This window comes from Bufo gargarizans, chromosome 1, assembly GCF_014858855.1.
Source record: "Bufo gargarizans isolate SCDJY-AF-19 chromosome 1, ASM1485885v1, whole genome shotgun sequence".
In the NCBI taxonomy this organism is placed as follows: Eukaryota; Metazoa; Chordata; class Amphibia; order Anura; family Bufonidae; genus Bufo; species Bufo gargarizans.
The window spans coordinates 749,071,066-749,088,692 of NC_058080.1; the positions used below are offsets into that span (position 1 = coordinate 749,071,066).

Below are 17,627 nucleotides of genomic sequence, written 5' to 3' on the forward strand. Positions count from 1 at the left end.
CGGGGGACTGTGTGACTACAATCATCCTTCTCCATGAGTCAGGAGGATGCAGCAGGACCCCTCACCCCCTGATACATGAGAAGAAGATCCTAGAACTCACCCACAAGATGATGGAGCTGCTGACTGGAGAGGTGACACTGCTGGGAATGCTGGGAAATTCTCCAGTAACAGCACTGGAGGGGTCTGGGTGATGACGGTGTCATTGTGTTGTCAGGTTCCTATAAGGTGTCAGGATGTCACTGTCTATTTCTCCATGGAGGAGTGGGAGTATATAGAAGGACACAAGGATCTGTACAAGGAGGCCATGATGGAGGAGCACCAGCCTCTTATATCACAAGGTAAGAGCCGTCATGTGCAGTGTATACACGTGTGTGCAGTGACATGTAATGGAGGAGCACCAGCCTCTTATATCACAAGGTAAGAGCCGTCATGTGCAGTGTATACACGTGTGTGCAGTGACATGTAATGGAGGAGCACCAGCCTCTTATATCACAAGGTAAGACCCGTCATGTGCAGTGTATACACGTGTGTGCAGTGACATGTAATGGAGGAGCACCAGCCTCTTATATCACAAGGTAAGAGCCGTCATGTGCAGTGTATACACGTGTGTGCAGTGACATGTAATGGAGGAGCACCAGCCTCTTATATCACAAGGTAAGAGCCGTCATGTGCAGTGTATACACGTGTGTGCAGTGACATGTAATGGAGGAGCACCAGCCTCTTATATCACAAGGTAAGACCCATCATGTGCAGTGTATACACGTGTGTGCAGTGACATGTAATGGAGGAGCACCAGCCTCTTATATCACAGGGTAAGAGCCGTCATGTGCAGTGTATACACGTGTGTGCAGTGACATGTAATGGAGGAGCACCAGCCTCTTATATCACAAGGTAAGACCCGTCATGTGCAGTGTATACACGTGTGTGCAGTGACATGTAATGGAGGAACACCAGCCTCTTATATCACAAGGTAAGAGCCGTCATGTGCAGTGTATACACGTGTGTGCAGTGACATGTAATGGAGGAGCACCAGCCTCTTATATCACAAGGTAAGAGCCGTCATGTGCAGTGTATACACGTGTGTGCAGTGACATGTAATGGAGGAGCACCAGCCTCTTATATCACAAGGTAAGAGCCGTCATGTGCAGGTCTCAGCTGTTTCTGAGATACAAGGGTTAACAATCTGTATGTTTGTTGAGTATGTTTGTAAGTTGTGAGTTTGTTTTTGTTGAATCCCGTCAGCTGATGACTTGTGTGAAGCTCTTTTCTCTGATCTCATAAACACATATTTAAGCAATTTCTCTATCAGTTTGCTTAGAATTGAACCATATTCCGCCTTTCACTTCTATGGGAGTTAGTAGAACAGCAGACTGAGTGTGCATGTTGGGAGTTGTAGTTTCACAGCAGCTAGAGTGCCAAAGGTTGCTGATCCCTACCATAGGCCATGCAACTTACATCTGTATCCTCATCCCCCTAACATGGCTATCAGTTTGCCTTTTTAGGTCAGAGAAGTGATGGAGCTGAGAGAAGAGTCTGATCTACAGGAGGCCATGTATTCAGTCACTGTGTGCTTGTGTCTCCACAGATGGATCCAGGAGGAGAAATCCACCAGACAGATGTCCCCGTCCTCTGTATTCCCAGGACTGTCCAGATGAGAGGGTCCCAGAGAATCCTCAGGTAGATGGAGCTGAGCCCTATACACATCAGTTGAGTCACATTATTATGACCACTTCCTACTCATTTTTACTCACTTATATAGCGCTGACATATTCCGCAGCGCTTTACAGACATTAGCATCATCGTCCCCAGTGGAGCTCACAATCTTAGTTCCCTATCACTATGTCACAAGGAGACCATACAAACTCCAAGCAGATATTGTCCTTGGTCAGATTCGAATCTAGAAACCCAAAGCTGCAAGGCACCAGTTCTAACCACTGAGCCATGTGTTTTCTTTGATGTCGGCACTTGTGTAGCTTATGAAGGAAGATGTGTGCTGAGCTGGCTCGGTGGGTATATAAGGTGTGTGATAGGCTCTGCACACGTATCCCTCATTGTGGTCAAGGGGCGATTTATCAGACTTGGATGATTATTGGCTTTCGGGCCCCGGGTGGCGTTATTTCTGACACTGGTGAAAGTGTATGGTGAGTGGACAAATGGCCCATTGTGAATGAGTGCGTTGGAAACTGCTGAGCACCACGTCTCTCTGGTTCAGAGGTGAACGTCAGCAACTAAGGTACATGACGGTGGACCGACATTCTACAGTGGAGCAGCTCGCCACCAGATTGAACCAGGATGCACCAGACTTGTGTCGAACGCAACATTTCAATGACCCTTCTGTGTATGGAGCTCCAAAGCAGACGGATGGTCACTGCTCTTCTGCTAACGAAGTTCACAGAAAAGGCTTACATTTTCACGCCTGTATCAGAATTGTACGTAAATATAAAAGTCTCACAGTTTGGGGAAAATAAGTGCGGTTTTCACATAACCACTCCGTTTTTATCTAATCATCTGCGCAATCTTCACGCCAACCTACCATCAACAGAGCGGACCGCTCGTTTGATAAGGAGACGGAGGCTGACAGAGAACACCGCCCCCAACCACGTGGGACGCTGGGAGAGCGGTGCCTGAGTAACCCAGCGGCCGGAACACAGCGAGCCCATAGTAACTGAAACAAGGGCAATACTGGAGGCTGCTTCAAATCGGCACAACAGTACGGAGTGGTAATGTAATACAGCACCATTAAGTGATGCCAACTGGCTACTTAGCATAATACCACCGCAATGCTAACATCATTATATTCATTAGGATATTGGCTATTATCAGCTACACAGTGATATATTCTGGAACTGCACAACTTCACATAGAAGAATCCTTTAATATCTTACTCAATGTTCAATAACTGACATAATACCATTTTGGAATCAGATCTGTTGCTGTAATCTCCTCACAAGGTGGATGTTTTTATAGCAAGCCTTCAACCTACACAAAAATTTAAGCGCAAAACTTTCGGTTTTGCTCCCATTTTGCATGAGCTGAACTCAAAGATCTGAAACATTTTCTAAATACACAGAAGACCCATTACTCTCATATATTGTTGACAAATCTGTCTAAATCTGTGTTAGTGAGCACTTCTCCTTTGCTGACATAATCCATCCCCAGGTGTGGCATATCAAGGTGCTGATTAGACAGCATGAATATTGCACAGGTGTGTCTTAGACTGCCCACAATAAAAGACCACTCTGAAATGTGCAGTTTGATCACACAGCACAATGCCACAGATGTTGCAACGTTTGAGGAAGCTTGTAATTCCTCAAATGTCTACCAGAGCTGTTTCCCGTGCAATGAATGTTCATTTCTCTACCATAAGCCGTCTCCAAAGGCGTTTCAGAGAATTTGGCAGTACATCCAACCGGCCTCACAACCGCAGACCACGTGTAACCACACCAGCCCAGGACCTACACATCCAGCATGTTCACCTCCATGATCGTCTGAGACCAGCCACCCGGACAGCTGCAGCAACAATTGGTTTGCATAACCAAAGAATTTCTGCACAAACTGTCAGACACCGTCTCAGGGAAGCTCATCTGCTCGTCGTCCTCATCGGGGCCTGGACCTGACTGCAGTTAGTCGTCGTAACCGACTTGAGTGGGCAAATGCTCACATTCGATGGCGTCTGGTACGTTGGAGAGGGGTTCTGTTCACGGATGAGTCCCGGTTTTCACTGTTCATGGCAGACAGCGTGTGTGGCGTTGTGTGGGTGATAGGTTTGCTGACGTCAACGTTGTAGATCGAGTGGCCCATGGTGGCAGTGGGGTTATGGTATGGGCAGGCGTATGTTATGGACAACAAACAGGTGCCTTTTATTGATGGCATGACCAAAACTTCCAAGTACTACCCTGGCCTCCTAATTCTCCAGACTTGAATCCAGTTGAGCATCTGTGAGAGCACCGTGACGGTCGTGTTTCTCCCATGCCCCCTCCAACAGCTGTGGGGTGCACTGCAGTCGGTATGACTCTAGATACCTGTGACAACCTACCAGGACCTATGTCACTCCCAGCCCATCTAGCTACTGCACACCGCGGTGACTCTGAATATTAGTTGCTGGTCAGAATAATGTGACTCAAATGTGTATGTAGGGGGGTCCTGCAGTCATAGATTGTGGGGCCTCTTATGTGGATCTGTTAGATTTCCCACCTGTCAGCTGTATTGTACTGAATTGTTACAGATGACAAATCAGGGGGAAGATCTGACTGATATTAAAGTGGAGGATGAAGAAGAGTGGATGATGGGCGATCCCCCTTGTAGGAGTGAGGTGGAGGACGACATTCCAGGAGATGTCACCACAGGTATGGAATCCTGAATGGAGAAAGTGACTTCAGATTCTGTCCTTGGTGCCTTCAGGGCAGGAGGAGAATCTGATCACTGGCTGCTGCTCTCTGATTGGAGATGTCCCCATCACATCATGAAGGGTTTCCCTTATTCAGCTGATTCTTCTCTGATTTGGGCTTTTCTAGATTATTTTTTGATTCTAATTTCCTAACTAGGAAACACCATAGATTGCTGCGGCATGCCGTTCCTGTAGCTCCCAAGCACTGAAACATCAAAGCGCTGGCGTGCTCCTGTTTCACAGCCATCTGGTGGTCGGGGGCTTAGTCTCTAGATGAGACAATCATTGTAAACATCAGTTTGGGATAATTTGAAGATGGTCCTGTAGCACCCATTAACAAGTGATATAATTAATACTGTGTCCAAATAGCTCCTCACATAAAAAATCATCAGGTGTCACTTAGCTGGTTTTGCCTTCTGGCTTGAGAAGAGGGAGTTTCTTAGTCTGGCTACCAACAACCTGCGATGTAATCACATGGTTCAGTATGATGGCAGGGGGTTTAACAAAGGCCCCCAGACCTGCCTTTAGTATCTGCTTATTAAGCAACCCCAGTAAGGGTAGTACTGCCAGGCTACAACGCTGTGGAAAATTGTGTAATATCAACCATTATATGAGTCATCTGTTCAGTAAAGGGACAGCAGTGCGTCCACCCCTTAATCTTCTCCAACCTAAGGCTGTAGACCCCTAGGGTATTTGTCACTTTTGCCTGTAAGAGAGGATATAGGTTCTAGTACTCCAGAAGATTGTTTGCCTGTCCGCGTCCCAACTTCTGCCCGACTTCTGAATTCCACCCTTCGCTGCTTCAACTGATCTCTGTACTGACTCCGAGCTGCCCATCCTGACCTCGAACTGCTTATTGTGCTGCACAAACTCCGCCTGCCCCGACCTTGGCCTGTCCATGACTACAATTTTGCCTGATCCCTTGGTGCTTTAGACTGGTATCTCTTGACCCTATTAGAAACATAGAATGTGTCGGCAGATAAGAACCATTTGGCCCATCTAGTCTGCCCAATATACTAAATACTATGAATAGTCCCTGGCCCTATCTTATATGAAGGATGGCCTTATGCCTGTCCCATGCATGCTTAAACTCCTCCACTGTATTTGCAGCTACCACTTCTGCAGGAAGGCTATTCCATGCACCCACTACTCTCTCAGTAAAGTAATACTTCCTGATATTACTTTTAAACCTTTGCCCCTCTAATTTAAAACTGTGTCCTCTTGTGGTAGTTTTTCTTCTTTTAAATCTTCTCTCCTCTTTTACCTTGTTGATTCCCTTTATGTATTTAAAAGTTTCTATCATATCCCCTCTGTCTCGTCTTTCTTCCAAGCTATACATGTTAAGGTCCTTTAATCTTTCTTGGGTTGGAAGTCACTTGAACAGAGTCCAGGGACAGACTGGGAACTTAAATTGGCCCCACATTTTAGGTGAGTCCAAATTGAGAGAAGGTGGAGAAGGCAGCACAAGTAGGGGCCAGGAAAAGTAGGTGAGGCCAGCATTGCCATAGTGCAGCACAAAATACCGCCCCAGCAAAGCCAAATACCACAGTTCAGTACAAAATACTGTTACCCTTGCCATGGTATTCAACTGCATCAACCTCCTGGGGATGATGATGATGATGATACAGTTGAATTCAGAATGGCACCTGACTGTTCGTCATATGCCTAAGTATTTGACGCTTCTGCATTAATTAATGCTGAGAGCTTCAGATCATTATATACCTGGCCGGCAGCTGTGAGAAGTATTCCAGTAGGGTCTTTGTCCAGTCCACCCCTGACTGATACAAGTGGTAGCTTCCTGGGGGTTCCCCTGGAGTGAGTCCAGATCTCTGTACAAGGGTTAAAGGGGGATGAAGACAGGGGGGGGGCTACTTGGATAACGCGCTTAGAAGTAGTCCCAAACCAGATCTGTTAAAGTGACACGACGGATCCACATCCACTTCATAATTCTAGAATAGACCTTTCCCCTGGGTTGGATGGCGGTAGTTGGAGGATCATGAGCAGTCTTCTCAAATTATCCAATATTGCCTTGCCTGGCATAAAGCCACAATGTATTATCTTCACCAGTCTGCTTGACGGCAGTATAGATCAATGAAATGGGCCTGTATGACTCCATTTCTAAAATGACCTTTTTCTGGTTTTAAGATCAGTATTATCAATGCTTCTCGCATAGTATTAGATGATTCTACTGCTTTAAATGGGTTGTCCAGCATCAGGATAGGTCATCAATATCTGATCGTTGGGGGTCCGGCACCTCAGCTGTTTGATGAGGAGACGGTGCTTCATGCGAGTGCAGCTTCCTGGTCTTTACACTGCGTGACATCAGACTCCTAAACTCAGCATAACCCCCTTCCCACAGCCTAATCAGTATGTTCATGAGGCTAAAAGAGATGTGAGTAATGTTCACATTTCCTGAGAGAGTCCTTCTAAGTTTGGCAGGTAATAATAATCATGAAGTATTTGACGTCATGTAAATGCAACTTCCACAATCTAAAGCTTTTGAAAGATTCCATTTCAGAAATAGAGAAAACATGATGTTGGAGACAGCGGACAGACAATCGTGGGTATTCTGCAGGCGTGATGTCAGCGGATGCTGTATATAACTGAGTATCATCGACATTGAGATGGTATTGAAAGCTAAATCTGCTGATGGTTTGTCTAAATGGGGCAGTATATAGAGAGAACAGAATGTGACCCAGGACTAAACTCTGAGGAACTCCAACAGCAAGGGGAAGGGGAGAAGTAGAGCTGGCAAATGAAACACTGAAAGAGCAGTCAGATAGGAAGAAACCAGGAGAGAACGAGGTCCTTGTGGCCGATAGAGTGTAGTCTACTGAGTAGGAGTTGGTGGTCAACCGTGTCAAATGCTGCAGAGAGATCCAGCAGAGTCAGTAGGGAGTAGTTACCATCAGATTTAGCCGAGAGGAGATCATTGGATATTTTTGTGAGGGCAGTTTCCGTAGAGTGCAGAAGCCAGATTATAGTCGGTCATCCAGAGATAAAGTGGATTCAACGAGCGTAAACCAGGCGTTCTAGGAGTCTAGAGATGTAGGGGAGATTAGAGACTGGCTGATGGGTAGCATAGCAGGACAGGTCAAGGCATGGCTTTTTTTTTTTTTTTTTTAGTAATGAGGTTATTGCTTGTTAAAAAAGAAGGAAATATACCAGAAGATTAAGAGGTTGAATATTTTGGAGGAGGTGTGGGAGAAATCTGTTACAGGTGCCTACACTTTAGGATGGAGGAGGAATTAGAAATAGGCTTTTTTGGCAAAGTGAAGAGCAGAGTTATAATAGAGAAAATCCGCTGGCAGCAGTACACCTAGAACACCGCTGACGAAATCGTGTTTGAAACGTGTGCCAAGGCTGCCAATGTCTTTGTCAGGAGATTCAAATTGTAGGGGGTGCTACTTTTATCCAGGGGGCGTTTTAGAGTTTTGTTGAAGTGGGCACTGACTGCTGAGCATCCAATAGACACTGAGTGTTAAACGCTTCAAGACTAAGCCCATTTTTGTTTTTGCATTTTCGTTCTTTACTCCATAAATTCCAGGAGCCGTAACTTTTTTGATTTTTCCATCCACATAGCCATATGAGGGCTTATTTTCTGTGGGACAAGTTGTATGTTTTAATAGCACCATTTAATTTACCATGTCTTGTATTGGAAAACGTGGACACAATTCTTTATGGGGTGAAATTGAAAAAAATCCACAAGGTTTTTAGTTTAGGCAGGAAGGCACAGATGCTGCAATTGCTGTTGAATGCAGCATCTGACGGGTTAAATGACCAGGCTCTCTGTCATTGCGTTCGGTTGCCTGCTCCATAAATTTCATCAAAAATTATTGCGTACGTATACGTGATAATGCGTGAAGGGGTTAATAGCGTGTACATTTTTGTGTGTGCGGTAGTAAGGTGGGTCCTGAGGGAGAGGGGTGAGAGTTCTTAATAGTCTTAGAAGGTTGTGGTTAGAAATTGGGAAGGAAAAGTTGTGAAAGTCAGAAACTGAACAGAGTCGAAAGAAGGCCAGATCAAGTGTATTGCCTTCCTTGTGAGTAGAAGTAGTGAGCTGTGGTTGGCCTAGGGTGGAGGTTAATGATAGAAGCTGGAGGGAAGCGCAAGAGGTTTAGTTATCAAGTGGGATGTTAAAGTCGCAGAGAATGAGGGCTGATGTATTACAGGATAGGAACTGGGAATGCCAGGCAGAAAAAGGAACTGGTGCGGTGAACCTGGAGGGTGGTAGATAACTGCCACTCTCAGGGCCTGGGTGAAAGAGTCTGACAGTATGAACCTGAAATGAGGGGAAAATGAGCGATGGTACTGGAGGGAATGACCTGGAAAGTGCATTTTGCAGAGAGAAGGATGCCAGCTCCCGCACTATGCAAGTTCGTAGGCCTGGGGGTATGTGACTGTCCATGAGCTAAGGTGGTATCATGCCGGTGAATCCATGTTTCTGTAAGAGCCAGGAAATTGGCGATGAATAGGTCATATAAATGTATGCAGCTTCCTTAATACAGCATCTGACTCTGGAAGAAAGCCTATTTCCCGGAATAACAGGACCTGAGGAGAGCTATGGGTTCATTCAATAAAGAGAGGGATTTAGACTCTTTTTTTGCAATTCAGACACCATATACTCTAACAGGGAGATTTTTCTTTCACCATTATCCAACTTTGTGAAGGTCGTCTCTACAGACTAAAGGTTCCTATAACAAATTTACATTTATTGAGTGCAGTCAGAATATCACCATGGTTGGGCGACCCTGTTATGGAGCTGACCGTTTCTTTGTTTTTATCCCCTACTGCGTCTTTCCACCATACAGTTTTCATTCAAGTCAGGAACAGGAGCTGTTTAACCCTGTTCTTTTAGACCTCCCATACTATCCTCTTAATTTCTTGCTATAGGAGAGTTGCTCCTAATTACACAGGTAACCTTTCTCTTGCTGGAAGAAGTTGGTCAGGCTAGGGCAAATTTGCCCAACTTAGCAGCAGCTGCCTTCCTTGGTCAGTCATTCTTCCTGTCGTAGGTGTCAGTACTGGTTTTATTGTGGGTGATATATTCTTTTTAGCCCCAACTTGCTGTGTCATATTGGCCCCCAACAACTGATATCCCCTTAGTGTCTCTCTTGGAGTATTAATACAACAGTCACAGGTTACAAAGTAAACAATTTTATGGATGAACTTCTGTGGATCTCTGCAGTGCTGTCACAATCCCCCTGTTCGCTATAGTGTCCTGATGTCATCTCACGCCAGCTCTGGACCTGTTGTTCTGGTCAAGGGCAAAAACCTCTCCAACTGCAGCTCATTGCAGTGACTGATAAGCTTCCTGCTTCCAAGTGTCTTGCCAGGCCTCTTTCAGTTGCAGGTAAAAGTTCCAGGGTAAACGGAGGGTAATCGGTTATCTTCCTGCTAATGAAGGCTGTAATGTGCCGCCTCCATCACCGGCTGTAGGGAGGGGGGAACAGAGCACAACCTACATAAATTCCGCTTCCCAAAATGTGCACCTTTTTCATTCCGATGAGATTCTTCAACTTAAAAAAAAACATTGATTGTTAGTGTAATGAATCCAACAAGGTGCTGGAAACCTTTATTACAGATTCTGATTGATGACCTCACTCTGTCTATTCCACTGTATCCTAAAGATGTCTATAAACCTGAGATCTGGTGACTGTGCGGCCATTAGGCTATATAGACCGCACTGTCTTGTCCACGAATTCAGCCTGAGACGTGTGCTTTACCTCATAGTGCATCATCTTATTAAATGTACTGTTGACTGTGGCCATAATGAGATTTGTCCATATCACTATTAAAAAGAATCTGTCGCTAGATTTCACAATGCAAACTGAATGTAATAGTAAATAGATCTTACACCTGATGAGGCTGGTGTAATTACTTTAAGATTTCATGGCAGAAAGGCTAATGTTAAAATGAGCAATGAGTCCAGTACAACGTGATAGTGCTCATGAATCCTCTACTTATTCTCTGCCCACCTATAGGTTAATTGACAAGCTGCTTTTAGTGTATCTCCTCCCCTGCTACTGTCTCACATGTGCCCAGTACAAGTGGGAGTCAAATAAAGCAACAGATGGAATTAGAAGCTGTAATTCCACACTGAAACTGCTGCTGGATGATGGGTATTCTCCTGCTACAAAGCCAGGGAGACTGCAGCATGCACTGAGTAGTGTGAGATTTCAGCAGCAGGGCACGAGGTACACTGAAAAGGGCTTGTGAGGTAAAGGGGTTGTAGACTTTTTACTATTGATGACCTTACGGCCAAGCTCAGCTGTTTTAAGAGCACTGCCTTCTCTGCTCTTTTTACCTGCAATTGCAACAGTGACCAGGAGTAATTACAAGTATGGTGTCCCCTTTCACTTCTATGGGACAGCTCTGCAGTATTCACAGACAGAGCCATCCCATAGAAGTGAATGGGTTCGGCTTATTTATAGTTTGTATGAATGCTCGTTGGCTATTATCTGGCAGTGTAATACTGCCGCCCATTACCCGATGAACGGGCAAAGGCAGGTGGGGACAGGGACGAGCCTCCCTAGCGTCACCCGCAATACTAGGGAGGCGCGTCCCTGCCTGCCATTGGCTGCTTCCCCCCGACACTGGATGTTTTTATCTGCGCATGGGAAGAAGCAGCAGTGGCGGTGCGGGACCCAGGTAAGTATATTCAGTATGGGGGGCTTTTTAGGGGATTGGATAACCCCTTTAAGATCTATTTCATAATAATTACAGTTTGTGTTTAGGAATGTGACAGATCCCTTTTAGTGAACGTATTGCATTAAAGTGATTCCCAGTCTGTGTTAAAAGGCCAAATGTGGTGATTTATTTTATGTAATGAAAGTCATAACTGGGTGTAGACCACAAATAAGGCTGGAATCACATTTGCAATTATTATTATTATTATTTTTTTTTTTTTGCATGAATGAATTATATGTCTCCTTCCTGCTGGATCCACTTTCAGTCTATTAGGAGTGTTATAAGATTGTGTACACTCTAGTTTGGAACATACAGATTTCAATTTTTTCATTTTTTTTATCGTAACAGAAAATCCCATTAAGAATGCTGAGGAAAACATGTTATCGATAAATTATAAAGTAGAAGACGAAGATATGCAACTCTCTTCAGGAGAAAACCACAATACATTTAATTTACATCCAGGACTTCACTGTACAGCTCTATCCTATAATCCCCATAATCATGAGGAACCTTCTCCTGACCAATCACACATTGTTACCACAAGTATAGGTCAGAAAGGGGTTCAGTCTGGTAAAGAGTTCATAGAAAGACCTGTACTTTTTGTGCACAGAAAAGAAAAGAAGCCATACTCATGCTCAGAATGTGGGAAGTGCTTTACAGTAAAATCAAGTCTTGTTACACATCAGAGAATCCACACAGGAGAGAAGCCGTATTCATGCTCAGAATGTGTGAAATGTTTTACACAAAAATCAGGTCTTATTAAACATGAAAGAAGTCATGGAAAAGAGAAGAAGTATTCAGGTCCAGAACATGACAAATGTTTTGCAAAAAAATCTGATCGTGTTACATGTAAAAATAGTCCCACAGGAGAGAAGCCATATCCATGTTCAGATTGTGGTAAATGCTTTTCAGATACATCAAGACTTGTTAAACATAAGAGAATTCACACAGGAGAGAAGCCATATTCATGTTCAGAATGTGGGAAGTGCTTTTTGTGGAAATCAAATCTTACAACACATGAGAAAACTCACACAGCAGAGAAACCATATTCATGCTCAGAATGTGGGAAATGTTTCAAACACAAATCAATTCTTGATAAACATAAGAGACGTCATGCAGGAGAGAAGCCATATTCATGTTCAGAATGTGGAAAATGTTTCATAGATCGGTCAAGTATGGTTAGACATATGAAAACTCATACAGGAGAAAAGCCACATTCATGTACAGAATGTGGGAAGCACTTTTCAAATAGATCAAGTCTTTTTGCACATAAGAAAACTCACACAGGAGAGAAGCCATATTCATGTTCACAATGTGAGAAGAGTTTTGTACAGAAAATACATCTTATTACACATGAGAGAACTCACACAGGAGAGAAGCCATATTCATGTTCAGAATGTGGAAAAAGTTTCATAGATCGGTCAAGTATGGTTAGACATATGAAAATTCATACAGGAGAAAAGCCACATTCATGTACAGAATGTGGGAAGCGCTTTTCAGAGAAATCAAGTCTTTTTACTCATCAGAGAAATCACACAGGAGAGAAGTCATATTCATGTTCAGAATGTGGAAAGCACTTTTCAAATAGATCAAGTTTTTTTGCACATAAGAGAACTCACAGAGGAGAGAAGCCATATTCATGTTCATAATGGGGAAAGAGCTTTTCAGATAAATCAAGTTTTTTTTTACACATAAGAGAACTCACATAGGAGAGAAACCATATTCATGTTCAGAATGTGGGAACTTTTTTTTAAAGAAATTGACTCTTGTTAAGCATGAGGCATTGTGCAAGAGAGAAGCCATACGTTAACGTGGAACATGATCTACATGGAAATCAAATCTTACACATCAGAGAATTCACACAGGAGAGAAACCATATTCATGATCAGAAAGCAGAAGGCACTTTAAAAATAAATCGGATCTTTTAACACAGGGATCAGCAACCTCCAGCTGGTGTGAAACTACAACTCTCAGCATGCTCCATCTACTTCTGTGGAAGTTCCAAGGACAATTGCGCAAGTGTGGGGGCCGTGAGTAGTAGTTTCACAACACCTAGCGTGTCACAGGTTGTGGAGCCCTGTTCTAACCCATCAGAGATGTCACATGGAAGAGAAAACCTTTCCACTTATCAGGTTGTTCATCGATCTTGAATAGTTGGTGGAGCTAGCCTGACTGTCCCAGACGACTGAATTTAAATTTTCTGAGGTAAGCTATGACCGAAATCCTTAGAGGAAAAGTATAAATATAAGGATGAGGAGAAGGGCTTTGTTTATTTCCAGAGCAGTGAAGATGAATTGACTCCATGAACCTTGCTTCTTCCCACTGTACTCATACCTTCACCTACACAGCGGGAGAATCCAGAGTGATATGGGGAACAGTAACGATTCTCCAAGTAATTGTTTCATAACGTATGTGGACATACAAACCGGATTCCAAAAAAGTTGGGACACTATACAAATCGTGAATAAAAACTGAATGCAATGATGTGGAGGTGCCAACTTCTAATATTTTATTCAGAATAGAACATAAATCACGGAACAAAAGTTTAAACTGAGAAAATTTACCATTTTAAGGGAAAAATATGTTGAATCAGAATTTCATGGTGTCAAATCCCCAAAAAGTTGGGACAAGGACATTTTCACCACTGTGTGGCATCTCCCCTTCTTACAACACTCAACAGACGTCTGGGGACCGAGGAGACCAGTTTCTCAAGTTTAGAAATAGGAATGCTCTCCCATTCTTGTCTAATACAGGCCTCTAACTGTTCAATCGTCTTGGGCCTTCTTTGTTGCACCTTCCTCTTTATGATGCGCCAAATGTTCTCTATAGGTGAAAGATCTGGACTGCAGACTGGCCATTTCAGTACCCGGATCCTTCTCCTACGCAGCCATGATGTTGTGATTGATGCAGAATGTGGTCTGGCATTATCTTGTTGAAAAATGCAGGGTCTTCCCTGAAAGAGATGACGTCTGGATGGGAGCAGATGTTGTTCTAGAACCTGAATATATTTTTCTGCATTGATGGTGCCTTTCCAGACATGCAAGCTGCCCATGCCACACGCACTCATGCAACCCCATACCATCAGAGATGCAGGCTTCTGAACTGAGCGTTGATAACAACTTGGGTTGTCCTTGTCCTCTTTGGTCCTGATGACATGGCGTCCCAGATTTCCAAAAATAACTTCGAATCGTGACTCGTCTGACCACAGAACAGTCTTCCATTTTGCCACACTCCATTTTAAATGATCCCTGGCCCAGTGAAAACACCTGAGCTTGTCGATCTTGCTTAGAAATGGCTTCTTCTTTGCACTGTAGAGTTTCAGCTGGCAACGGCGGATGGCACAGTGGATTGTGTTCACTGACAATGGTTTCTGGAAGTATTCCTGAGCCCATTCTGTGATTTCCTTTACAGTAGCATTCCTGTTTGTGGTGCAGTGTCGTTTAAGGGCCCGGAGATCACGGGCATCCAGTATGGTTTTACGGCCTTGACCCTTACGCACAGAGATTGTTCCAGATTCTCTGAATCTTCGGATGATGTTATGCACAGTTGATGATGATGCAATTTTTCGCTGGGTAACACCTTTCTGATATTGCTCCACTATCTTTCTGCGCAACATTGTGGGAATTGGTGATCCTCTACCCATCTTGGCTTCTGAGAGACACTGCCACTCTGAGAAGCTCTTTTTATACCCAATCATGTTGCCAATTGACCTAATTAGTGTTAATTGGTCTTCCAGCTCTTCGTTATGCTCAAATGTACTTTTTCAAGCCTCTTATTGCTACTTGTCCCAACTTTTTGGGGATTTGTTGACACCGTGAAAATTTGAATCAATGTATTTTTCCTTTTAAAATGGTACATTTACTCAGATTAAACGTTTGATCTGTCATCTACGTTCTATTACAAATAAAATATTGACATTTTCCATCTCCACATCATTGCATTCAGTTTTTATTCACAATTTGTTTAGTGTCCCAACTTTTTTGGAATCCGGTTTGTATTAATATTTCATCTTCATTCAAACCATATTGAAAGGGATTAACCTATGATTAATGTAAAAAAATAAGAATCATACATAGTCTAGTACATGGCAACCTCTTTCTAACAAAGAAGAACCAGTCCTGTACCTCACATGGATCCAGAGATCTCCACATTTATTTCTTTAATTGTTCTGTTGATTGTTCTGTTGAGGTGCCAGCTTGATTTATTTCAAGCTGGCACCTCAGGGGATTGTTGAAGGATAGAACTAAGCATGTGCTTCCATCTCGGTGAGCCGAACAAAGAAATTGGAAAAGAAAGCAAACAGCAGGTGGCGCTATACAGATAGATTTCAGTAGATATTATACATTTATAATTATATGCATTTATAAAAGTATTCAGATCCAGGTGCTGGTTTGAAAACTAGAATATTATTTGTGGGACAACCCCTTTAACTATAAAATAAATAATATTTGTGCCACGACAGAGTCGCTATTGTTACTAAGACACATTTTCTATTTGGCTCATATTATATTTTCTACTAGCGCTGTGACATTCACACCCCCGCTCCCACCAGGCACCGCAATCCAGAGGCGGTGGCCATGCTTGCATTTACATTATACGCTGCTTATTTCCATGGTTACAACCACCCTGCAATCCAGCAGTGAGGGTCATGCTTGCACACTATGGAAAAAACCTCAGGCCTCCCTGGTGACCAGGTCCTTGAGAGTAACAGTACAGTGCGCCAAAATAACGGGGGACCACAGCGGACGAACGGGGGGGGGGGGGTTGTTTGGGGGGAAAAAATACTCCACCCATGGCATCAGTGGGGGACGCCCTACAAGGTAATAACATAATTAGCCTATGTCAAAACAGATGAAAGGTCCTCTTTAACCACTTCAGCCCCGCTAGCTGAAACCCCCTTCATGACCAGAGCACTTTTTACACTTCGGCACTACACTACTTTCACCGTTTATCGCTCGGTCATGCAACTTACCACCCAAATGAATTTTACCTCCTTTTCTTCTCACTAATGGAGCTTTCATTTGGTGGTATTTTATTGCTGCTGACATTTTTACTTTTTTTGTTATTAATCAAAATGTAACGATTTTTTTGCAAAAAAATGACATTTTTCACTTTCAGCTGTAAAATTTTGCAAAAAAAAACGACATCCATATATAAATTTTTCGCCAAATTTATTGTTCTACATGTCTTTGATTAAAAAAAATGTTTGGGCAAAAAAAAAAATGGTTTGGGTAAAAGTTATAGCATTTACAAACTATGGTACAAAAATGTGAATTTCCGCTTTTTGAAACAGCTCTGACTTTCTGAGCACCTGTCATGATTCCTGAGGTTCTACAATGCCCAGACAGTAGAAACACCCCACAAATGACCCCATTTCGGAAAGTAGACACCCTAAGGTATTCGCTGATGGGCATAGTGAGTTCATAGAACTTTTTATTTTTTGTCACAAGTTAGCGGAAAATGATGATGATTTTATTTTTTATTTTTTTTCTTACAAAGTCTCATATTCCACTAACTTGCGACAAAAAATAAAAAATTCTAGGAACTCACCATGCCCCTCACAGAATACCTTGGGGTGTCTTCTTTCCAAAATGGGGTCACTTGTGGGGTAGTTAGACTTCCCTGGCAATTTAGGGGCCCAAATGTGTGAGAAGAACTTTGCAATCAAAATGTGTAAAAAATGACCGGTGAAATCCGAAAGGTGCACTTTGGAATATGTGCCCCTTTGCCCACCTTGGCAGCAAAAAAGTGTCACACATCTGGTATCGCCGTACTCAGGAGAAGTTGGGGAATGTGTTTTGGGGTGTCATTTTACATATACCCATGCTGGGTGAGAGAAATATCTTGGCAAAAGACAACTTTTCCCATTTTTTTATACAAAGTTGGCATTTGACCAAGATATTTTTCTCACCCAGCATGGGTATATGTAAAATGACACCCCCAAAACACATTCCCCAACTTCTCCTGAGTACGGCGATACCAGATGTGACACTTTTTTGCAGCCAAGGTGGGCAAAGGGGCACATATTCCAAAGTGCACCTTTCGGATTTTGCAGGCCATTTTTTACACATTTTGATTGCAAGGTACTTCTCACACATTTGGGCCCCTAAATTGCCAGGGCAGTATAACTACGCCACAAGTGACCCCATTTTGGAAAGAAGACACCCCAAGGTATTCCGTGAGGGGCACTGCGAGTTCCTAAATTATATTTTTTTTTGTCACAAGTTAGCGGAAGTTTTTTCTCTTTTTTCCTTACAAAGTCTCATATTCCACTAACTTGCGACAAAAAAGAAAAAATTCTAGGAACTCGCCATGCCCCTCACGGAATACCTTGGGGTGTCTTCTTTCCAAAATGGGGTCACTTATGGCATAGTTATACTGCCCTGGCAATTTAGGGGCCCATATGTGTGAGAAGTACTTTGCAATCAAAATCTGTAAAAAATGACCGGTGAAATCCGAAAGGTGCACTTTGGAATATGTGCCCCTTTGCCCACCTTGGCATCATAAAAGTGTCACACATCTGGTATCGCCGTACTCAGGAGAAGTTGGG

At 43.3% G+C, this 17,627-nt stretch overlaps 1 protein-coding gene and 1 long non-coding RNA gene across 2 annotated transcripts; both read left to right on the plus strand.

The window, feature by feature from the left end:
- Window positions 1-274: 274 nt before the first annotated feature.
- LOC122937980 lies at window positions 275-4,281 on the plus strand. The gene is made up of 3 exons (XR_006389956.1): window positions 275-338; window positions 1,586-1,677; window positions 4,226-4,281. It is a non-coding gene; the product is annotated as an uncharacterized LOC122937980 (long non-coding RNA).
- Window positions 4,282-4,291: 10 nt separating this feature from the next.
- On the plus strand, window positions 4,292-13,519 carry LOC122937974 (oocyte zinc finger protein XlCOF6.1-like). Its single transcript, XM_044293215.1, has 2 exons — window positions 4,292-4,346; window positions 11,426-13,519. Exon 2 carries the CDS (start codon window positions 11,455-11,457, stop codon window positions 12,724-12,726), a length of 1,272 nt encoding a protein of 423 aa, XP_044149150.1. The 5' UTR covers window positions 4,292-4,346; window positions 11,426-11,454; the 3' UTR covers window positions 12,727-13,519.
- The last annotated feature ends 4,108 nt before the right edge of the window (window positions 13,520-17,627 follow it).

Coding starts and splice junctions, on each gene's coding strand:
- LOC122937974 (XM_044293215.1), top strand. CDS start 11,455: ATGTTATCGATAAATTATAAAGTAGAAGACGAAGATATGCAACTCTCT.